This window comes from Colossoma macropomum, unplaced genomic scaffold (assembly GCF_904425465.1).
Source record: "Colossoma macropomum unplaced genomic scaffold, Colossoma_macropomum, whole genome shotgun sequence".
In the NCBI taxonomy this organism is placed as follows: domain Eukaryota; kingdom Metazoa; phylum Chordata; class Actinopteri; order Characiformes; family Serrasalmidae; genus Colossoma; species Colossoma macropomum.
The window spans coordinates 29,562,885-29,588,636 of NW_023494791.1; the positions used below are offsets into that span (position 1 = coordinate 29,562,885).

General features: G+C 38.2%; 1 protein-coding gene across 3 annotated transcripts in view; it reads right to left on the reverse strand.

Moving 5' to 3' along the window:
• Positions 1 to 18,845, reverse strand: part of bnc2 (basonuclin 2) — a 262,007-nt gene extending 243,162 nt beyond the window's left edge. For 2 of the 3 annotated variants that reach the window (XM_036574808.1, XM_036574810.1), the window contains exon 1: positions 18,443 to 18,844. In XM_036574808.1, the coding sequence (XP_036430701.1) occupies positions 18,443 to 18,445 (3 nt within the window). In that variant the 5' untranslated portion in view covers positions 18,446 to 18,844. Of the gene's footprint in view, positions 1 to 18,442 lie in introns of all 3 variants that reach the window. The other variant, XM_036574807.1, reaches the window with a different exon arrangement.
• Between the last annotated feature and the right edge of the window lie 6,907 nt (positions 18,846 to 25,752).

The window sequence follows — 25,752 nt, forward strand, 5'->3', positions numbered from 1 at the left end:
CCAAAAAGGTGCCTGACGTTTTCATGGCCTCGTAAAGCAGGCCTGCGGCTGGGGAGCTGCTGCTGCTGCTGCAGTCTGCGATCGCACACACACAGTGGCGCTTACATGTGAAAACTTGAACGTGGGGCTTGCTCAGACGACACGGCTGGCTGCAGGAATCCTATCGGATATCACCCGCTGAGCCACTGCTCTCTGAAAGCCCTCCATTAGAGCGAGCACTGCTGCAGCAGTGGCGGTGGAGCTGCGGGCGGCTGCAGTAAATAAACCCGCCGCCGGCTCGCACTGAGGAAAGTGACTCTACTCACACAGCCTCGGCTTACACGGCTAAATTATTAGGTCGCTGAAAGCATCTAATTATGACTATTTATGAAAGGGTGCAGTAGCCGGTAATAACAGCCTGGCTCAAAAGTGGCACACACATACACACATACATTATCTCTTTTCTTATGAACGTCTTGTTTCCCTTTCTCTCCGCGCCTCTGTAAGGTGTTATTTTCTGACTTTGTGTGTGTTCATGCATATGTGTAATTGTGACTTTTTAACCTGTGTGTTCGTTAAGGAAAGTATTTGCAGCACGTGACATACCAAATAATATTTTGCTTATATGCTTGTATCACCTCTTTTAATCACTAAAATGTATTTAATTGAGTTATACGTTCCAACAATTCATGCTTTTTAAAAGATTTTGTTAAGCAATTATCAATGCATCCATGTAGATCACTCTGACATCGTTATATCACTGCATCATATCATCCTGCCTGTACATGACTTGTTCTGTAATGAGGGCTTTTTTTTAGAGCTGTATAAATGCTATTGCGGTGTTGCTCCATGCCCTAAACCTAATCTCATACACAGAACCAGCTATGGGCTCACACAAACAAAAACACAAACACATTGCTCTGATTCGGTTCACTGTTCTACATAGTGTAGACTTATTGTACCTGTTTATCTTCTGCTTATTGTATTTGCTGTATGTGTTCTTTATGTGTTATACATTACTTTTTGTGTTGTCAGTTCAAAGCAATTACAAGAATACAGGAAAATATATCAACATTAACTGGTAACTATATATATATATATATATATATATATATACTGGAATAAACTACAGTAAAATACTACAATTTAAGTAGAAGAGAAAAAGGGGGTTTGCTTTAACAGTTGGGAAAAAGGTTGGTTAACTTATGCACTTTAGCCTTGAGAAATGTCTGAGAATTACTGTAAAATTTGCTATGGAAATGCTGGAAAGTACAAAAGCATGTACTACTTGAATCTGCTTAACTACATAAAAAATCAGTTACACTTTACCCCATATTTATTTGTGCCCTGCTAACCAATATTCACCACCATTAACCAATGGTAACTCTAAACAACACCATAACTAACAAACCACTCCTAACCAATACAAAGTAACGCTTACCAATACTAACCGCCACTAACCAGTTCGAACTGATAAGAACTACTGCTAACAACACTAGCCACCACTAACTCATACAAACTACCTCTAACCAACATTAACCTCAGCTAACCACTGATAACCATTGAGACCTAGTGTTAACACTAACCCTGCTAAAAAAACAGCTTGGACCAGCATGAATTCCATGCTGGTCTAACTGGTTTGTGCTGGTCTGGTGCTGATTTAGCTGGTCACTCAGTATGGTCATACTGGTTGACCAGCATACCAGCAGCCAAAGCACAACAGTATGCTGGTTTTGCTGGTAACCAGTTATGCTGGTCTATGCAGATTTTTCTAGTGTAAACACTGCTAACTAATAGGAACACTAACCAACACTAAACACTGGTAATTACCACTAAGCACCACTACTAATGAACTATCACTAAACATCACTAACCACAGCTAACCAAAGTTGACCAATAAGAACTACTGCTAACCAACACTAACGAAGAAGAGCTAGCCTACCACTGACCATCACTAACCACTGCTAACCAATGCTAACCAATAAGAACTACTATTAACCATCACTAATCAATGCCCCAGCACCCCTGAGAGCCAACACACATTATTAGTCTGCAGTTTCCACCTGAGGCTCTGAGAGAGAAGGGAAATCTCTGACCAAAAGTGGAAACCCAATAAAAAAGTCATCGATTAGTAGCCAGCGTTGCAGGGAGGATCACAGATATACCCTGTACCAGTGAAGAAAAAAAAAAAAAAACACCAAGAGGAGTTCTGAAGTCCTTCCACAAGAGGTGTGTATGTGTATATGTGGGGAAAAACATGAACATGTTGTGGTTATGGGGACATTCTCAAGGAAAATGCTTTGCTAGCCAAAAAGACTACAACTTTTATTATAAAAAGTTAAAAAAGGCCAATGCTGATCTTTTGGTTTTTAAGATTAGGTCAGGGTTGGGTTAGATCAAGCACCACTGCAGTTACACACACAGTTAGTGCCAGCACAGGATTTCACTAAAGCGGTAAAGCACTACTTGTTGTGGTGCATTTATATGATTGAGTGTGTGGTGTATACACGCAGTGTTGAAGCTGATTTATCTGTGTGAAGTGACGAGGCTAACGTGTGTATTGGTGGCCTCAGAGGTCCTATAGAATAATGAGGCCATTGTCTCCTTAAATCTGGAAATCCTCCACATTCCTATAGGGACAGAGGAGCAGGAGCAGTGTCCATCCATCACTGCAGATACCTCCGCGCCTCATAAATGTACAGCCTGTGTGTGTGTTTGTGTGTGTGTGTGGGGGGGGGGGCTGAACTCTTATAAAAGTGTTAGACAAATGTTAGACCTCCAAGTGGCTCTAACTCCAGGCTTCCCAGTTTAGTTTATACTGAACAGCCAATAAAACGAACATGCCTCTTGAGTCTTGGTTCCTCTTAGTGGTTCTTCTTGCTTTTATGCAGGTTCTCCTTTTGAGTCTTGGCTCCTCTCAGTGTTTTTTTTTCACGGTCTAAGGGAGGTTCTCCTTTTTTTCTCGGTTCCTCTCAGTGGTTCTTTCTAATGTGCTAATGGAGGTTCTTCTTTGAGTCTTGGTTCCTCTCTGTGGTTCTTCCTCATGCTCTTAGGAGATTTTCATATTAGTCAACATAGTCGTTACTGAATAATTATGTATATATGTATGTAGGCAAATTACAGTGTATAGTAGTTGTGTAAGTTCTGTAGTTATGAGACAGAGTAACTGAAGTGTGTCCCCACATAGTTCAGACAAAGGAAAACTGATTTATCTTTGAAGTATAATAAAAGTGAGATGTGATCAACTGTTTTAAAAAAAAACAATTCCTGTTTAATCTCTAGAGGTTGAAGTTAATATCTGAGATTCATTTTTAGGGGAGCTGTTATTTCAGGCTGTGTATCTCTCTCACTTTCATATATGTATTGTTGCTGCTGTATTTTCCTGAGGGCACCGTTCCCAACTAACAACGTCCTGCAGCCTGGGCCTTTTGACCACTGAGAGCGTTAAGTGCCCACCATGTTCAAGTGTTCTTGGAAAATGGCACAGTGATGGAGGGCAGAGAGAGAGAGAGAGCAGTAGCTGGTCATTAAGAGCAGAATTCCTGCACTGTTTGTATTTGCAGTAAACTCCTTCAGAAGAGCTAGAATAGACCCCGCCAACTCTCTCTCTCTCTCTCTCTTTCTCTTCTCCTTTTTTTCACTTCCCTCCACTTTGTCTCTTCCTCTCTCTCTACTTTCCCTACTTTCTTCTTTCTCTCTCTCACTTTTTCTTTCCCACTATGTCTTTCTTTCTTTTTTCTTTCTTTCTTTCTTTCTTTCTTTTTTCACGTTATCTTTCTTTCTTTCTTTCTTTCTTTCTTTTTTCACGTTATCTTTCTTTCTTTTCTGTCTCTTTCTTACTCTTTCCTTCTCTCTTTCTTACTCTCCCTCGCTTTTCTCTCCTTCTTCTCTCTTTCCTTCTTTCCTGTTTCTCTCTACTTTTTTCCATTTCTCTGTCCTCTCTCCACCTTCTCTCACGCTGCCTCACTTTCTCTTTTCCTCTGTCTTTCTTTGTCTCTCATACACTCTCTTTTGCTTTCTAACTTCTCTCTTGATTCTGGGTGATATCAACATGTCGCATGTCCTTGACACACTCCACAGGATCGGCATCCGAATCCCTCTCTCTCTCTCTCTCTCTCTCTCTCTCTCTCTCTCTCTCTCCCTCTGTCTCTCTGTCTCTCTGTATTTAATGTGCTGTTGCTGGGTAAATGGTGAGGAATCTAATAATGGTGACAGTGGGGCTGTACACACTCTAATCAAAGGTTAAATGAATAGGCAGAAGTGACAGGAGGTACAATAAAGAATGGAAAGGAGGGGCAGCCTCTATATGTGTGTGTGTGTGTGTGTGTGTGTGTGTGTGTGTATGTGTGTGTGTGGGTGGGTGGTAATCAGTCAACTCTCCAGACCAGCTTGCTTGGCTCAAAGATCTGCAAGGACAGGCCTCCTCCTAAGACACCATATTTAAAACAGCTTGCCCACCACACAAGAGAGAGTGTGTGTGTGTGTGTGTGTGTGTGTGTGTGTGTGTGTGTGTGTGTGTGTGTGTGCTGAGTGTCTATGTAAACAAACATCACCAGGAATATCTGTGTTCAGTACTCAGCTATGTGCAAGTGTGCACATACGTTCATATGCTCCATATCTACAGTACTGTGCAAAAGTCAGAGACCACTCTACATGTATTTCATTTCCACTCAAAGTGGCCATTAAGTTACTCATTTTTGGGAGATATTACTGAGCAGATTATACATAAGAGAATCCACTTGCAAAAGGAGGAGGAAAATAAAAGAAAATAAGTTAAAAAAAAAAACAGATCAGGTAGACTTTCATCTTTAAGATCTTGTTTCAGGTCTGAAAAAAATCACAGGTGCTTCTGTCCATCCTTTCACTGTGAGAAGACAAATCAACACTATGAGTCTGAAACGATGTGTAGCTGTTAAGAAGCCCTTACTGAGGAAAGAAAATGGACAAAAAAGAATATTTGCAAATCAAATAAAGCCTCTGGTGATCTCGGAACAATGTACTGACCACCCCAGAGTCCAGACCTCGCCATCACTGAATGTGTTTAGGGTTATTTCGATTGTAAAAAGCAGAAAATGCAATTCTAAGACTAAACTTTGGAGATCTGGAAGAATATCCCTGCAGATTTCTTTGAAAAGGAAAGTCCCCCTCCAAGTGGAAGTGACATTAAAGGCAAAGGATGGACACACTGAATAAAGTGGATATTATATTTAGTTGCTGAGGCTTCCGTGTAATTTTCTGTAAAAGATTTTTTTGCTGACCAAAAGTTTTTTTTTTTTTAACTTGTACTTATTGACCATTTTGGCTGAACGTTTTACACAGCACTGTGTGTGTATATCGCTGCTGTCAGAACAAAATCTCCAAAATTAACTTTACAAGAGAAGGAAAAACATATTTTTCTTTTAATGTAAGTCAATTTAACCAGACTTTTTTACCAAGTAATTTTGGGCCATTTCTGTTGGTCTATTCATTATGAAATTTACATGCAATGTAAAAGGCAACAAGGTATTTTCAAATTATGTCAAAAACTAAAAAATGAATAAAATTGGAGATACAAAGTTTTGTTCTGATAGCAGTGATATACACATGCGTACTACAGTTAGTTCTGAAGACACTTCTTTCATACAAAAACAGACAAATATATACAAAAATTAAAAACTGCAAAATAATTTCTGTAAGGTAATATTTGACCTGCAGCCCTTTTGATCAGATTCTGATGAGAAGTGTGACAGTAGGTTACATTAAATTCTGAAGCTGAAGTGAGCTTTTCAGTCGGCAGCTGTAATGATGCAATAGCTAGTCAAACTGATTTTTTTTTTACAATGCAGCAAACAAGATGGGCTGTGAAATGCTGTACACACTTGCTAAAACAAAACAACAGTCAGGTTAATTTTGCAAATACTGAAAAAAACTGAGCTCAACCTTATATAACAGTTTTATAGCTCTATTATAATGCAAAAGGCCGCAATGTTTAGGGTTCCTTTGCTTTACTTTTTACTTTATTTAGCAAAACTGCTGTATAAAGGCACTAGAAAATGAGCGTGTGTGTCTGTGTCAGTGTGTGTTCATAGCTGGCCAGGGCTTTTGATTCTCCCCAGCAGTGCAGATGCTGAGACGGGTTTCAGCATGGGGTTCTCTGATAAATGTTAAGGTCACTACTGAGAGGGGGTGGGTGGAGAGAAAACGAGAGAAAAGAAGAAAACTGAGTGAGAGAGCGAGTTAAAAGAAATAATGTGCGAGAGAGATTTAAGGGAGAAATAAATTGAAAGAGAGTTAAGAAAAAAAAAGGAAAGGCGGGTGAGTGAGAGAGAGAGTTAAGGAGGAAATAAAGTGTGTGAGAGAGAGTTAAGATAGAGATAGAGAGAGCTGAGAGAGAAAGGAAGTGAGAGTGATAGAGAGAGTTAAGAGAGAAAAAAGAGTTAAAAGAGCAAATGAGAGAGAGATGAAGAGTGAGTAAGAGAGAGAAAGTTAAGAGAGAAATAAAGCGAGAGAGAAGTAGAGAGAGGTATAGAGGTAAAGGGGGAGGGGCTACATGTCTCTGCTTGTGCTGCTGTTTGGCTGAGTGCTCTCACTGCAGTCACATGAAAGAGCCTCTAAGTCGCTGGCCTGTCTACTCAAAAGCACCACTGTCCCTGTGCCTTACACACACACACACACACACACACACACACGACTCCCATCAACGTCTCTCTTTCCCACTTCAAAAACATTCACTTTCCTGCCAAAGCTCCAAATAATCTGTTTTGCTCCAGCATTGCTGACACTCACCCACGTATTACACACCAAACTACACGACACACTCTACACACTACACACACACGCTTCTGTGGATGTTTGACAGAGTTCAGAGGGGGGAATGTTCTCAGCCTCGCTGAAATCAAACTCACTCAGTAAAGGATTTTCTGGAGAAAAGTGTTCCATCACCAAAGAGTTTAGAGTTTAGAGATTAGTTCAACCATCTAAGCTTTGGGAGATCACAAGTTCGATCTGTGGTGATCCCACAGCCATCCATGGCCAAGAGTCCAGGAGAGCATGATAGGCCTCACTCTGCCTGTCACACAGCATGATGCTAGCCAACACAGCCGTCAGTTAGCTGGCGTAACAGAATTGTCAGTTAGCGTTCTGCTACACGCACATTCAGCTGTCCAATGATGTTGTGTAGCAGCATTTTGAAAAGATATGGTGGCGTTTCGCATGTCTCAGAGGAAGCATTTGCTAATCTTTACCCCCCTACCTTGGTAGCATTGTGTGATGGGGAAGACCTAGTTAGCAAGGGGGAACTGGACATGAGTAAACTGGGTTTAAAATGGATAAAAATAAAAAAATTCGCACTTCTATTAACCATAAAATTTATCAGTATGTCTAATTATGTTTACATGCACACAATAGCCAGGCTAAGTTCAGAGTTAGTATAAGACCTTTTTACACATGCTACCACTGCATAGCTTTTCATTTTGAAATGCATTTTCTACAATTAACAGCCAGTATAAATAAACAAGCTGAAGCACACCTGACTCCACTTGTTTAATCAGTTCTTCTCAGTCTTTAGACTGCTAATCAGGTGATCTCCTGCTTTGTTGGAATGAAAACCTGCAGCCACACTGGCCCTTTGTGGATAAGCTTGGACATCCCTGGTCTACTAGCTTGAAAATGATTGCCCTATCACAAGTCATAAAACTGTAGAGGGTAAACAGATGCAACAGTGCTCTTTTATAAATGATCTCTTTATTAAGCAAAGTAAAGTAACTGACTTGACTATTTTTCAATTTGGAAAAAAACAGTTATTAAGTTACAAGCAGTGAGAAGTTCTAATAAAGCCATGGTACACCTCATGTTATGTATGTATGTATTACTGCTGTCGGAACAAAACCTTGAATCTCCATTTTTGCCGTTTTTCAGTTTTTGACATAATTTGGAAATGCCTGTTGGCCTTCACATTGTGTGTAAATTTCATGATGATTGGACCAAAAGAAACAGCCCAAAATTACTTGGAAAAACTACTGGTAAAGTTATATATAAACTTAAGAGTTATATAAAGAGCAGTTGATTTATAGTAACATACGACAATGGGTACAGAAAGAACAACACCAATAATATGCCAATAAATAGTGAATTTTTTTTCACAGCAACATCGCTAGAATAACTGCTGAAAGTACCATACATCAGTGGAGTGAAATGAATACAAAGATGTGTGGAAATCTGTTGTTCTTTGTCACATCGCATTGAATGACACATTTTGAAATTTTAACATTGAGAGTGAGAACTGTACTTACTGACAATAAAGTTCTTCTTGGCTCTTGATTTATGTTTATAGGCATTATTGTACAGCTTGGTCTTCCAGGATAGCAGATGAGTAAGTGAAGGAAATGACATAATGAAGAGGAATAAGCAGTGATGTGAAAGTACAGAGGTTGAATTGTGCATTTTAGACTGAGATTCTCTGAGTGGCTCCACATAAGCAGCCCACATCAGGTTTATCTGATCTGATCTCCAGCACCTCTGTCTCTCTCTCTCCCTCTCTCTCTCTCTCCCTCCCTCTCTCTCTCTCTCTCTCTCTCTCTCTCTCTCTCTCTCTCTTCTCTCTCTCTCTCTCTCTGCTATCTGACAGTCTTTCTCCAGATCTGACCTGCCTTTCTGAAACCCAGATTCAGTCCAAGTGTTTTCAACACACACAACCCTATTCAAAAAAAAAGTTGTGACGTTGTGCAAAATGTAAATGAAAGTAGAATACAATGATGTGCAAATCAGTAAACCCTGCATTTGAAAATAGTTCAATGACAACGTATCAAATGTTGAAACTTTTATTGTTTTTTGAAAAATATATGCCCATTTTAAATTTGAAGCCAGCAACAGGCTTCAAAAAAGTTGGGACAGGAACATGTTTACCACTGTGTTTCTTAACCTCACATTTAACAACACTCTGTGAGCATTTGGGAACTAAGGAGCCCAACTGCTGTAGTTCAGAAAGTGAAATGTTTTCCCATTCTTGCTTGATACAGGATTTTAGCTGCTCCACAGTTCAGGGTCTCATTTTTCATATTTTTCATTTCATAATGTGCCAAATAGTTTTAATGTTGACAGGTCTGGACCACAGGACACTTTTCCACTTCGCCTCAGTCCATCTTAAATGAGCTCAGGCCCAGAGAAGGGTGTGGCGTTTCTGGATCCTGTTTATATATGGTTTTGTCTTTGCATGATAGATTTTTAACTTGCATGTGTGGATGTAGTGACAAACTGTGTTCATATAGTGGTTTTCAGAAGTGTTTCTGAGCCCATGCAGTGATTTCCTCTAGAGAATTCTCCTCTATAGAGAAGTTTTTAATGCAGTGGCATCTGAGGGCCCAAACATCACAGCCAGCCAGTATTGGGTTTCAAGCTTGTCCCTTGCATACAGAAATTCCTCTAAATTTTCTGTATCTTTTAATTGTATTATGTACCGTAGATAATGAAATCTCCAGGTTCTTTGCTATTTTAAGTTGAAAAACATTGTTATAAAATTTCTCAGTTTCAACATTTCATATGTTGTCTTTGTACTGTTTTCAATTAAATATTGGGTTTAAATGATTTGCACATCATTGCATCCTGTTTTTAATTAGATTTTGGACAGTATCCCAACTTTTTTAGAGATGAGGTTGTACAATTGTATGCAAATGTTTGAACACCCCAGTCTAATCGCATGTTTTGTTGATTTTCTTAATGAAAAAAAGTTAACACATCCTCTACAGGGAACAAACATTTTTCTGCAAATTTTAGTGCATTTCCCATGTATTTTGCACAGACCACATTTTAGGTTTCATTTTTTTCCCATTATGCTAAATTCTGCACATAAACAGTAATTGTGCAATAAAATGTGTGTTCTCTATATAGAGTGTGTACTTTTGCACTTAAATTTGCACTTAAAAAATCAACAAAGCATGGAATTTGACCATAAGTGCCTAAACTTTTGGGTACTACTGTACAAGGCGAACTCGTGTAAGTTTGGGTTTTGTTTAAAATATGTTGTTCCCAGTATCATTGATGATTTCCTTGAAATTATTCTGATTCTCAAAACATTCCAAAGCTGAAAAAAGAGAATTATGCCACATAAGATAAAGTATGCCACATTACAGAATGAATTTATTTAGAGCAGTGATCATAAAAGCAGTTTGATTACCAAATTCTCATACAGCAAAATCTTTTGGATGGACTGAGTTCAATCATTCAATACCTTAAATAGTATTTTCACATGTGAATTAGTGTTAACATTTTTATTTAATATTATTGGCTTATTAATTATTGAGTAACTCACTCCCTCACATTCAGCAGACTGAGGATTCTCAACAAAATCAGCAGTATTAGTGCTCACATAGTTTTGAATTGTATTGGAAAAAGAGATGAAACTGGCATGAATCCACAGCAGTCTGGGATAAAGCGGATTCTGCGGATTCGCAGTAAAACTGCATCATAAAAAGTAAAGATATATCATAAATATGTTACTTGGGTGCCTCTTACAAGCTTCAGGTGATCATTTAGGTGTTTTTAAGCCCCAAGGTGTGAAATACATCCCCCAGGACCCCCCAGACAGGCCCCTAAATAACCTCTTGGAACCCCTGAATGTCTCAATATCTAAATTGTGGGGGTTCATAAAAAATTACTTTATTATGATATAATAATAATATTATTGTGTTATAATGTCCGAAAGGGGAAAATAGAGGCTGAAATACAAATTCGGGGAAAGGTCATTGTTTAGCTGTTTTACACACAGTCAGCAAGCTTCTGTCTTTGGTATCCTTAACTAACTACAGATGCAGCACTGGTCTGCCTTAGGGTGGCACTGTAGTAAATTGGTTCAGCTATGTGCCATAGCATATTTGTAAATCTGAAAGCTTGCCCAATTTCAAAAGAGCTTGGTGGAAAGAGTGATTTTTTACTGCTTTCTCAAACTGAAGATTAAGTTAATGTGAGGAAGACTGCATTACCAGACTAGAAAAGAGCATTTCCAAATTTGTTTTGAAAAATTTTAAAAACCAAAAACCACTTAAACCAGCGCCACTATGGCAAGTGCGTTAGCAACCAGCCAGTGCTGGAGTAGCCAGCTAATATGGGACCCCCTGAATGCCAGGGGGTATTTGCACACTGTCAAGTCCAATGGAAGAATAAATATGCGCTACAGGTACCTTGGTGCTAACATAACATTAACAAATCAATCAATCATCTTTGTGGCCATCAAAGTAAGGAAAATTGATGCCAGGAATCAAAAAAGAATGAATTAACTATTTGATGATCCTGACTTTAGAGCTACACTGATCAGACATAACATTATGATCACTGCCTTGTTTCTATGCTCATTGTCCATTATATCAGCTCCACTTACTATATATGTGCACTTTGTAGTTCTACAATTACAGACTGTAGTCCATCTGTTTCTCTGCATTCTTTGTTAGCCCCCTTTTACCCTGTTCTTCAGTGGTCAGGACCCTAACCCCCCATGGACCCTCACAGAGCAGGTACTATTTGGGTGGTGGATCATTCTCAGCACTGCAGTGACACTGACGTGGTGGTGGTGTGTTAGTGTGTGTTGCGCTGGTCTGAGTGGATCAGACACAGCAGTGCTGCTGGAGAAACAGATGGACTACAGTCTGTATTTGTAGAACTACAAAGTGCACCTATATAGTAAGTGGAGCTGATAAAATGGACAATGAGCATAGAAACAAGGAGGTGGTCATAATGTTATGTCTGATCAGTGTATTTATGACTATCATATTATCGCTTATATGAGCGATAAATCAAATTAGTTTGTGTAGTTAATCATGATTTATCACATTTGTTTTATTTGCATACTTTTCATGAATAGAATACAAAAGTGTATAGAGAATAAAAGATTTTTTTCTTTATTTCATGTATTTTATGGAAATACATCTACAATATGCTTTTCTGAAGTATTTTTTTTTAAATCTGCTTAAGTGCAGCCTGGGTTGTCTGAAAGAAGCACTCAAAAGCACAACTAAATGCATTCAATATATATTTAATTACACCTCCATTGCATTTTAAATACACGTAAGTTTCTTAAGGTTCTACAATAATACATTTAGCAAGTAAAGTGCAAACATTAAAAGAATGGGCTATTCATATTAAACACACTTTTGAAAAATACACTTAAAAGTACTTTTTCTTTCACCACAATAGTTCTGATGGAAAATAGTGGAAAATACAGAAACTTCAGCCATGTATAACCTTTTGCTGGTGCTGTAGGAAGTAATGATGTTCTATCACATTGATTTTCTACTACTAGACAATTCAACGTCCAGGATAACTGAAAATCTTCCCAAACACTTCAAGCAGGGTTGAAAACCCAACTAGCGCTAAAGTGCAGTCACTCTTCCATCCACACGGTGCTGTGGAGTTCAGAGGAATTTCTTATGACCCACCACTTATCTTGTCATAACCCATTTCTTCCAGCCATGCACCCAAAGCTCGAGCAGAAGAGGCACCTTTAGGCCAAATTATTCTCTCCAGACCCAACCATTCAGTCTGCCCTGAGGGGTTCTGAGTTCAGTCTGTGATAGACTTCTAACATCAGTCACTGATTTATCTCCCGAGCAGTTCGTGTGAGTAAATATCATACAAACAAAGCTGCACAAGTGACCTGTCTAGACTCCGCCCACAAATGAAAGCAGCTTTCACAGCTACTGTTGTGAAGTTCGACAAACTTCATATAATGCTGGAAAAATCTTGTTTGTCCTAATGCAAACTTGTTGCACACAAAATATGTATCAGTATGGGAATTCTGCTCCTCCTACATTTTACAAATCTCCATTTCTGCCATCCATTTCATGTGATGAAATTTTTGAACCCTATCTCCTCCCCATCCCTGTTTATCAAAGTAAGGTGTGGATAGCTTAAAGCAGAAGCCTCCAGCAGAGGTTTTTAGAGTTAGCCCAGCATCACCTAAACGTTCAGATCACTCAGAATACAATGAATTCGTCATCAATTATCAGTTTCAATTATCTGTCAAATCTAAGGATTGCTTTTATTCTGGTCATACAGAGTGATTCTAAAAGATTAATCTGATTTCAAAGCGATATTTTTACAACCGTGAGGTGCCTAGGGACCAATCACATACCAATTGAAAGAGGGGGTCATAGAGTTTCTGACTGTCACCAGAAAATAGCTCCCTTCAGTCTGTGAGGAGATGGCGACCCTTGAGCAGAGCGTTTTGCATTCTCCACTTCAGTAAGAGTGAATCCGTCATAACTATGAAACGTGATTTTCGTCAGCAGTGAATCTCCAACAGCTCAGAGCATTAGTTGTTGGTTCCACAACACTGGATGATCTCCGAAATCGCATTGAAAGAGTTGTGAGTGCAGAGACCCCCGACAGCTCAATCAAGTTTCAAATCAATGAAATTTGACTATGGCGTTGATGTTGTCCGTACAGCTGGAGAAGTCATATTGAGCACTTGTAAAATTACATAATAAACTTTATGCTCACTTAAACCATTTACCATTTACTGCATTGTTCTGTAATGATTTACAAGTGAAATAGATCATTTTGAAATCGGATGAATCTTTTTGAATCACCCTGCATTTTAAACGATTATCTGCCAATACCCATATGATTCCCATATCATTGTGGTTCCTCATCAGTTTTTTTATAAAAACGCCCATAATAGAGTGTGTTATTAATATCAAATGATATTTATTTTGTGTGTGTATTAATATTCACACTGTCAGAATAGATCAGGTGTAGTTTTCTGTTCTGTAATGTCAGTCTTCTATATCAAGCATCCCTGACTGAACAATCTGCAACCATCCAATGCAATCCAATACAGAAAATGTCTGTACATTCTGATGTAAGAATATAGGAAACTAAGAATTTTTAAACTTTTAAAGCTTTTAAAATGATATAATAGAATGAATCTTGCTCAATGACCAGGGATACGAACTAAGAAGATAGATTTAATTTCAGGTTGACCTTAAGAAAATGCCACCCTAAACTTCAAGAATGTTTTGGAACAAAGGCTTGGAGAATAATGTACGACTGTCCTAGTGTGAAAAAAGTCAAGAACCAGCCAACTTAACAGCAGAGAAGACATGACTATAAGAACTTTATTTATTAATCATTATTTATTTATTAAGCAGAGATGTGTTCATTTTCATATTAAAAAAATGTAACAGTTTACAATTTGTGCTGTTATGAGACTCAATATAAATTTTATTAAAATTCATTACATATGAACAAAAAATCAACAGTGAACCGCAGCTAGTTTTACCTCACAGCTTAATAGCATGAGAATTTTCATGCATGCGAGTGTGTGCTCAGAGAAGACTGTGTGTGTGTGTGTTAGATTGGATTTCTCGCTGGTCGTGCACAGTAAAACTGTAATTAATGTGTACGGAGTGTATATTGTTTTAAATCTAGAGGAGCTCCCACTGTGGCCTTTATGAAATTACAGCCGTGGCTGAGATTTGTTTTTGGATTTCACACTCTCACACACTCTTTGGGTTTAGTTTCTTTGTCCACAGATTTGGTTTCATGCTCTTTTTCAAAACTCTATCGGATGGTGAGGAGAAAGTTCTATGATAATAATAATAATATGACCTTCTCTTCGGTACGGCTCCTACAGCGCTGCGGCTGACGTTCAGCTCTACAGGAGAGATTATCACCGACTGTCCGGAGCAGATCCCTATCGCCGTGGAAACACCACTCTGAGGTGTTTACCCATAATACTTTGCACTGCCTACCTGTTCAATTCTCACACACACACACACCTTCACACGCATGCACATACTGTTGTACATGTGTGTGTCTGTGAGGTGCGTATATTTGTGTGTGTGTGTGTGTGCGTGTGTGCGCCTGTAATATGCGTGTCTGTGAGGTGTGCATTTGTGTGTCTGTAAGGTTTGTGTATTTCTGTGTATGTGCGTGAGTGTCTGTGATGCATGCATGTGCGTGTGTGTGTAAGTGAGACAGATCACTTTAAAACATTACACACACACACACAAACACATGCCGGGTGTGGCCTCCGGCAAATGATTTTCTGTCACCGTTGCGGTGTGTGTGGGTGTGTGTTAAGGTCTGTTTGTTCACTGTCTCAAGAGATTCTGTATGAAATGTGAAAAGCAGATGTTTGTTTATTTGTTTTTTTCTCTCCGGTTTCATTCACACCTCTCATCTCTATTTGGGAGTAAAAGTCATTTTCACAAACCATCTACTACAACACAGCTATTACTGAATACTACAGCTATTCTGCTACTGCTACTACAATCAGAATCAGTATCTACCTTATTTTGGTGGTTTTGAACATGCTATGTTAATATATACATGCAAATATATGCATATATAGTAAGTAATATACATTAATATAAAACACATTTGTTGTAGGTATCTGTATAAAATGGTTTTATTACAATGCTACTGCTGTACAACTTCACATTTTTCAAATTATTTGAAGACCATAAAAAATGAAGTAATATTAGATGTATCTAGAATGATGAACAGAGCTGTACTTAATTCTTAAATGACTGAAAAAGCTGTAGAACCTCAAGAATGAAGTTGTAATAAAATTGATATCCGAAATGCCTCATATGTGAAAAGTGTTTATCAAGTCTTAAAACAGATAACCCATCAAGAAATAACAATAATAATAAGAGGAAAAAGAAGAAGAAGACGAAGAAGAGGATGAAGGAGGAGGAGAAGAATAAAATAAAAGTGTTGTAATAGTACTTATAATACATAAAGAAATACAAACACTTCACAGATAATACTACTGTACTACTGCCAGTAACTGTAGTATTGTTTTGGCTGCTGTCTTTTATTTTATATGAGACATTACCAGTTTTCTTACATCACAAGTGGCCTGACTCTTGCTGACAGTTTCTTTACTGTCGTTTACATTCTCCAGAGCTACTCTGACAACAAAAGGACAGAAGAGAGCCAGATTTCTTTCGGTGGTTTTGGCAAACGCTTTTACTTCTCAACTCAGTACCGCCGCTAGTTTAGCACCACCCAGGGCCGACTGGCTGGATAAGAAAGAGCCGCCAGATCAAATGAGCAGCGCTCTGGTGCGTGTGTGAGTGTGTGAGCGGGCCAGGCGTGGGGGTCAGAGAACAGAGAGCTAAGTGGACGTGCTCTTCATTAAGCTGGCCTCTCTGGGGGCCGTGGCGCTCTACCTGTCCGTGAGCTTATTGAACCGTCTAACCATCATCTCCCCTCCAATTCAGCCTCAGTCTCTGGAGAACCAACTCACAGCCTGAAACATCAAACCACTTCTTCATCTAACCGCACTCTTCTCTCTATACCTCTGCTTCCAACTGTGTTCACATTACGGGGCTGAAACGGCATAAATCTGATTTTTACCTGAATGTGGAAAAGATGCGATTCTTTTTCAGAGCTGTGTGAACACAAAATCAGAATCTTTTCAAATCAGATTTGAGCCACTTTCATACGTCACCCACAGGTATAGTTTCTACTCAGGATGAGACTCTTTAGAATCCATCCCACCACCCCACCACCCCCCATCCCACCTTCAGAGTGATCTAGAGTTTGTGTGTGAAATCTGTAAATAGTGCAGGTCTGCTCTTACTGCCCAGCTAACATAATCCAGGTGACAGAAGCAAAATTACATTGTTTGATGAAAACCCATCTGAAGAACAACTGAGCATTGATCAGTGGGCTACACTCATTTTCATGGTTACACTATACCCATTGCCATGGTGACACTATAGGCATTTCCATGATTATGCTACACTCATTTCCACAATTATTCTACACTAGTTTCCATAGTTACGCTATACACATTTCCACGGTTACACTACTCCCAGATCCATAGTTACACTACATACTAATTTCTAATGATTATGCTACACCCATGTCAGTGGTTTCACTAGCAGTAGCAGGTTGTGAGAAGACAAGCTCCATTACTGGCTGAATGTTCTTACAATGGAGAGGCAGAAATTAGACATTAAATATTCAAAACTATCTAAACAGTTGCTCTGGCAATACTGCATATAATCATGCCAGTAAATTCTGCTAAATTGAACAGCGAGAGAGAGAGAGAGAGAGACAGAGAGAGGTGTGTGTGTGTGTGTGACCCCTCCTGACATGCAGTAGATGAAATGCTGAAGGCCCGGCTTCCTTCAGCAGATAAAAGTCATCAAATGACTCCTGGAATGCAAATGGTCTTTCTGGACGGCTGCACTCTAACAGCGACCACCGCGGCCCGGTCAAAATATTACATAAAGTACTCAAGTCATGAAACGACTGCAAAGCAAATGCACAGAAGAGAGAGAGAGAGAGAGAGGGAGAGAGAGAGAGAGAGAGAGAGAGAAATTAGAGAGAAAAAAGTCAAGCCATCCCTCAATGTAATGAAATGTCTACCAAATTGTGTACTGAAAGATTTACAGGAACATTTACTGAAACTTTTACCAAAACTTTTACTGAAACTTTTACCACAACATTTGTCGAAGAGTTTACTGAAACGTTTACTGAAACATTTACCGAAGTATTTACCAAAATGTTTATTTATTAAAACGTCCACTGAAAATGTACTGAAACATTTTTCTTTCAAACTGCTTGCACTTTTCTCCTCTAAGAGAGCCAAAACCATTAATAATGCTCAAAACACATCACACACACACACGTCTGTATAACCATCAGTGTCTCACACAGGCCCTCTGCACTCCCGTTTACTGCTTTTACAAAGTTTTCTGCACTTTTCTCTGCACTCAGATTCATTTAATGTGATTAGTGTATAAATGTTGATGTTAAAGTTGTTTGTGTTTACAAAGTGACACATTTGAATCTTAAAGTGTGAAGAGAGTTTTGTGTAACTGAATAAAAACTCTCTGAGCTCTAAAACACTGCTAGGCTCATAAAGGCGTACAGTTTAGTATTTACGGGTTTTGGTAATTTCGTTGTTAAGGACACATTTAGGCAAATAAAGTGAATCAGTGCTGAAATTACTTTATGTATTAAAATGAAATGTATCTGGAACTTTGTATGGTACGCAAACGAGGCCTAAGAGCTTCTAGTACAACATCAGTGTTGTACGGACAAGCAAACACACACACACGCACACACACACACAAATGTGTGAAAACCCATCACCAACTTGCAAGATCTAAAGCTCTCACTAGTTCATAAAAGTTCTGATATTGTGAGATTTGGTCAAAAACTCCATTCAAATTGCATTAATAATAATAATAATAATAATAATAATAGTATAACAGTTACTGTTAGTGAATTTTGTGTGTGCTGTACAGAGTAACAGGGTTCAGTTTCTCTATAAACTTTAACAAACTTTAATAGACTTCACTAAAGTTTCATAATAACAATAATAATCATAATCATAATTGTATTGGAAGTAATGCATCAGTGCACGTGCTCGTTCAAGTCTTGCTCTGACTGAGTATTTCTCCTTTACAGTACTGTGTGTATGTGTGTGTGTGTGTGCGAGCGCGCGCGTGTGTGTATTAAACTCACTTACCATTTCTGCATGCTGCAGGTCGCGCGCTCCTCCTCGCGCTGTTCACGCTCGCTCCTCCGAAGTGTGTATGTGTGTGTGCGCGTGTGTGGCTCGCGCTCTCTCTCTCTCTCTCTCTCTCGCTGAAGAGTGTCTCGCTCTCTCTGAGCGCGCGATCAGAACAAGAGTCCAAAGCGAGTCTCGCGCTTCCTCGTCCACTTCTTCCTGTTCTTTTCGCGTCTTCTCCTTCCTCCTCCTCCTCTTCCTCAGTGCCCGCGCGCTGTAGCTGATCGCCGCCCGCCGGAGCTGCTGATCTCGCGCTGTCCCGGACTGCAAGAGGCGGAGAGAAAGAGAGAGAGAGAGAGAGAGAGAGAGAGAGAGAGAGAGAGAGAGAGAGAGAGAGAGAGAGAGTGAAGGAGAAACAGACGGATCTCTCACTCTCCCTGCTGCCCGGCGAGAGACCAGGTACAAACTCTGAGTGTGTGTGTGTATGTGTGTGTGTGTGTGTGTGTGTGTGTGTGTGTGTGTGTGTGTTTGTGTGTCACATCTGCCCCGGGAGCGCGCGCCAACTCGACAACTCGCCCCAACCAGTTTCTGTCTGTGAAGGAATCTGAATAAAAGTTTACTTTATTCATTACTACAGCAGGAGCACAGCTACAGTACAGTACCAATGCTGATTCACTATAATACTACAACGACTACTACTACTACTACTACTACTAATAATAATAATAATAATAATAATACTAGTAATAGTTACTATTATTATTATTATTAGTAGTAGTAGAAGTAGCAGTAATAGTAGTGTAGTAGTAGTGTTTAAATGTGGGGGTTCTCTGAAGTGTGTGTGGGAGCTGTAAAGTGTGTTTATGTTCATTATTGATCCAGTGCAGCTACAAAAGGCCACAAGGAGGAGTCTCTCTCTCTCTCTCTCTCTCTCTCTCTCTCTCTCTCTCAAACACACACACACACACACAAAGACTCAGAGATTCACATACACAAGCACATCTCTCTCTCTCTCTCTCTCTCTCTCTCTCTCTCTCTCTCTCTCTCTCTATCTCTGTCTTGCTGTTTGAGCTTTATAGGAGGAAATAAAAATTAGAAATAGAAATAAAACAATAGAAGAAAATGTTATTTACAATATTACCAGTCATAACCAGACAAAGGAAGCAGTATTAGTGGCATTAAATTTTATTTTATTGTTTTATATATATAAAAAAAAAAATCTGATGAATTTGTTCACTGCAGTCAGTTGGTTAGTGATTGATTGGTTGCTCAATCGTTCTATTTCTAACTAAATTGGATAGAATACCTTTCAAAATGAGTCACTGAATGGAATGAATTTCTAACTGAATCACTCAGCAGACTCAAGTTCTGATTCAATAACTGAATATAATCTATTGAATCACAGAATAGAACTGATTTCTAACTGAATTACTGATAGAACTGATTTCTAATTGAATCACTGATAGAACTGATTGCTAATTGAATCACTGATAGAAATGAGGTCTAATTGAATTTTGGAATAGAACTGATTTCTAATTGAATCAGTAATAGAATAGTTTTTTTAAAGAATCACAGAATAGAACTGATTTCTAATTAAATCACTGAAGAGAGCTTGTAGAATACATTAAAAAAACACTAGACTCAAAAAACTGGAGTTAGTTTGTAATTAGTTGCTCAATCATTCTACTTCTTACTAAATAGTTGGATAGAATAAATTTCTAAATAAATTGATGAATAGAATAGATTTCTTAATGAATCAATTTCTGATTAAATCATTTAATAGATTCTATTTCAAATTGAATCGTTGAACTGAATATGTGTGTGATTTAATTACTGAATAGATTTCTAATTTAACCATTGGATAGAGTAGATGTCTAATTGAATCATTGAACAGACTCATGTTCTGAATAAATCACTGAATAGAATCGATTTCGAATTGAATCATTGAATATCATAGATTTCTGAATCAGAATTTAACTGAATCTGAGATAGAATTAATTTCTAATTGAATCACTGAACAGAACTGATTTCCAGTTGAATCACTGAATGCATTTTATCATCATACATTGATAGCATACATTTCTAATAGAATCATTAAATATAATAAATTTCTAAATGAATCACAGATAGATACATTTCTAGTTAAAACATTGGCTAGAAAATATTTCTAACTGAATTATTAAATCATTGAATATCACAGATTTCTAATTGAGTAATGAATAGGATACACAGAATCACTGAATAGACTATTTCTAATTGAATTGCTGACAGAATACATTTCTAACTGAATAACTGAATAGAATAGATTGTAACTGAAGTATGGATCGTATTGATTTCTAATTGAATAACAGTATCGTTATTGTGTGGATTGTGTATTATTTTTTATATATTGTTGCAAATATATTATACATTGAGTTTAGCTGCTGTAGTAATATGTATAAATATGTTTATTAGTTTACTGTTTGCATTCTGTATTGTCCATTTACAAAAGAACCAAGACAAATTCTACATATATATTAACTCATTAGGAGCTCTTTATGTGGTGCTGTAAGTTGTATTTTCTGCATTTCTGCCCAACTCATGTCCCTCAGTCTGAATCAAGCATTCATGAATCTTTGATTGTGCGCTTGATTTTATTTAATATTATTATTTTTTCTACTCTTTTCCGCTCTCAGCTCGTTCTTTGGCTGAAGTGTCTCCTGAGTGATGAACGAGGGGAAAGCGACCCATCTCTGGACAGAGCCTGATCAAGCCGAGCATCTACAGGCTCCACTCGTGTGTGTTTGGTCAAGAGGTAAATAATAGATCAGGGATTAAACTTGTGTGGAATTCATCGCCAGGGTAACAAGCCGCTCACTCCCAGGATATACATATTCATCTGGTGGCCAAGGCCGTGGAGAATAAACAAACGCGCACAGCCCAGCCAGACCCAGGCTTAAAGTGATAATTACAGCAGATATTACTGTACAGGACTGACAAAATAATCCTTTTAATGATCCTGCTTTAGTGCAGTGAAGTGGATTTGGGTTCATTAAATCAAATTGAGTTACTGTAGGCCACATCAGGTTAAGCTGAACCATAACATTCTGCACTTAAAGGTACAATCAGGGTTTTTTCATTCTTGTTTGTTGGGGTGCTGCTCCCTTCATGGCCATGATGATTCAGACATGATCATTCAGACAGTTTAGATGTAATATTTCCTGGCCTGTTCCTCACTGCACTTTATTATAAATCAGAAGATTCACCTTCTTCATGATTCTTTACCTCTCATAATTTACTTCTCACTGTAGCCATAAAATGCAATTTCAGGTCAATTCAGCCTTAAGGTGTAATAATAAGTGTATTTTAAATCAAATTAAAATGTTCATAAAAATGTATCTATAATTTGAATTTATTCATTTTATTACATTAATAAAAATATCTATTGAGTCTATTTCCATTTTGTTGGAAGAATTGCCAGGGGTTAAACAGGCTGTTTTTGTTCCTGTACCTTTAAGACTGACATATGGAAGTGAGCTCTGTCCTGATTGGCTATACTGCACTGTGCCTAATTCAAATAGAAAAAAAAAAAACCTCTTCATAACTTTAGCATGAATGTGCAGGGCTAAACTGCTCTTGGCTTGATTATGTGCGAATTTGTAAACGCACAGGCTTTTGTGACATCACAAAAACTATGAATGGAAAATGAACAGGTATGTATTAAAATGTTAACATCATTTATCTTCTGCATGAAACTCTTTTATGTCAAAAAAGTGAGAAAAATTCAGTTTAATGTGATATGAGCCCCTCAAAGTATAAATACAAAAATGTAAACAATTACAGATTGTTGCATTATTGACACTACTCAACTGACACAGAAAGAGAGCGAGAGAGAGAGAGAGAGAGAGAGAGAGAGAGAGAGCTAGAGATAGAGCTAAGAGAGAGCAGACTCTGTTGTAGTGTAACGTAACAATCTGTAATTGTTTAAACATTGCGTAATTGCTTAATACAACCTGAGCCTTATTTATGAAACAAATGTTAAAACATTGATCTGTTTTATCTCATAAATTGTGCTCTGGCTCTGGCCTGGTGAGCTACTTTAATTTGCATACACGCGCACGCTCCGTGTTCTTTGATTGCACGGCATAATGTGGGAACAATTTGGTCAATTAAAGCTATTCATCAAGCGGCCGGTGCGGAGAGAGTTATGAAGCCAGTGGTTCAGCTGCTTTATTTGCTCAAGAAAAACATGACATTAAAGGAGGGCGTTTTTTTTTTCTTTGAGCCAGGCTGCTGGAAGCCACCTGTGTGTGGACGCAGAGTGCGTGTATTGGTTGGTGTCGGACAGTGACAGGACCTTTTTTACTGCTGTCTAATTACTCAAAGGGCAGTTGATGATGAGCTATTGAACCTTGCTCGACGCAGACTCTTCTGGGACGGCTGTAAGATGTCATAGCGGCGTGTGTGTCCGCTCAATAAGCAGAGCGGATATTTCCTTTCTGGTCATGACTGGAAAGGTCAGGTTGATGATGTCACAGGCTTTGGGTGAGGGGGTGGGGCTCACACCCACACACAAAGATGGACAACTACGTGACCTCTGACCTTTGCCTGTGTAAATGCTGAATACCTGACCTGTGAGGTGGCCTCAGTTCGGGTCAGGTCGGATTTTTACCTCACCTTTAAAGGAAAGACTAAGCAGAATTTCTCAGTGAAAACTTGTTTACTGTGAAAAATTTAAAATAATATAACAGTCATAGAGCTGGTATATACAGATTGAAGGCCCAGTCATAAAGCATTTGGCAGCGTAGTTTCATGAGCAAAATTACATTCATTTCAATGGAATTTGTTGCAATCAGCCTTTTTGCACTGCAGACTTCTGGTCGAATAAATTTTGCACAATGACACTTTGCGTCAAGTTCAACTTTGGTGAACTTTGATAAATTTACGTCCATGACCAATAGCTCTACTGCTTTGCCTGCGTTGTGACTTTTGAAGGCTTCAAATAGCAGCATCGAAGAGACAAAATGGAGAAAATGCTAATTTAAGCCTCTAAACTGCAAAAACAGCCTGTTTAAACTTTACTGTTTTCATGGTCATGAAAACCACTGTGTTTACATATTGCCAATTTAGCTCCACCCACTCACACTGAAGTTCTAAGGAGTGTTTTAGCTTGTACCTGTTTTTGAATGAAGCCCATTACAGGGCCACTGCCATTACTGCACACTCCACTGCTGCCAACCATGTCAGACCTACACTCTTTTGCTAGAGATCAGTCTGTAGCACTATGTTATGGCAAGTAAATAATTATCTGATATAATTTTCACAACTTTTGTGTTTTTACTTTTTATGGTAGGCAAGTTTACTAATTGCTGTGCTGGCTCTTTGTCCCCACTGCCAATTATGCCAGATTTTCTATCTTTCTAATTTATTAGTTAATTAATTTATTATATTTGCTATAGATCACTGTGCAGCATTAGGGCAAGTATCAGTTATCTGATGTAATATTTAATACACTAAAAAAAGTAGGACTGGCTTTTACATATTACGAAAAGAAAGTAAGTTTATATTGTTTGAATTGACCCATTTGTAAGATACATTTAATGTATTAGCATTGAAAAATGCAATTATGTCAAGTATTAAATTAGCCAAAGTCAATCAAGTCGAATAAAACACAATAAATTGTGTTTTTTCAAGTTATTATCTGATTTCCATCTGACATCATGAGGCACATACCCAAAGTCTGTTGTAGTTAAAATAGGATCCCACATTACTCAACTATTTTGAGTTTGGGGAACTTTTTTGATGATTTCTTGTATTCAAAGATTTTATTGGCTCCTGGCTCCATGTATTTACATTTTGGGCATAAGTTTCCCCTTGTTTTACTTACTATCTCTGTGTTGTCTTTACTCCTCAGCTATCTTCTCTTGGTCTTATGCTTGCATTATATATTTCGGCTAATTGGTCAGTCTCTTATTGTTGCTGTGGTTCTAAACTGACTGGGCACAGCCGTGACCACTTTAACTCAATTCTATTAAGTCAATTTGAATCAACATCAGTTTAATCAACACTGATAAATTAAGTTTAACTTTATTGAGTTGAGATGGAAGTGTGACATCAGATTAAGTTTGTTCAGTTTTAATAAAATATGTTGGATCAGCTAAATTGCCTTTGACATTTGACAACTGACATTTGACAACTGACATTTAGTTTTGTGGAGATACTTTTCATAATTCAGGTTTATGTAAAGAATGATTGAAGAAAGATTGAAGTTGTTTGCAAAGTTTGAACACCCTGGGCCAAATAACGTGTTTTGTTGATTTTCTAAGTGAAAAAAAAAGTGATCACATCCTCCACAGAGAACACACTTAAAATGGTCTGTGTACTTATTTTCACTGAGAAAATCAACAAAAACATGTAATTTAACTGGTGGCACCCGTACTTTTAACAAGGCATGTGACAAGACACAAATGTCTAGTGTGACAACAGCTTTAAACAAAAGTTTGGGCACCCCTTGTCAGAACACCTGTTTATTGATTTTCAAAGTAAAATAAGTACACAGGATACAGGATACATCCTACACACTCAAATCTAGCATTTTTCTGTGGCTTTTTGTGCATTTTCTTGTACAGTTTCTATTGCTGAATTTATCAGATTTAACACTTTTGCACGTCACACTGCATGTTTGACTTTTTTGCCCAAAAACATGTAATTTGCCTAAACTTTTGAGTATGTCTGCAGTATCGTGAATTGAAATTGAAATCGAAGCTAAAAAGTTGCCATTAATCCTGTGACAGAGGTGATAATGTGTAAAATAGCAAAATAAAAGACATAACAATAATGAAAAATAAAATAAATAACTAATTTGTTGTTGTTTTAACTTGTTTTATCACTTTGATTAGAATGAATGCAAGAAAATCCAAGCATTTTTAAACAAACAAATCAGCATAAACAAATGAATCAACAAATAATGAAGTATGTAGTGTACCTCATTTATTGGTTTGAAATTAGTGTGGTTTGGATGGATGAATGGAAGATGACAGATTGTACATCCAGTCAGTTTTAGACAGATAAATAAACTTAAACATAACATAAATAAATAAACATGTAAACGAATAAAAAGCAGTAAGAACGGGTGAGTTTTGTGTCAGTGAGAGGATCTGCCTGTTTGCCAGAGGCGTCCTGTGTTAGAGCAGCTACGTCCTCCTGAGAAGAAACCTGCAGTCCTCTGCTCAGAGTGTGTGAAGTGAGCATCTGCAGGGGAATCGTTCCGCTCCTCTTTCCCACACTTACGCTCGGGCACATGGACCCTCGAAACCCCCCCACTTTGGCCTGCAGCAAACTGGCCTGCA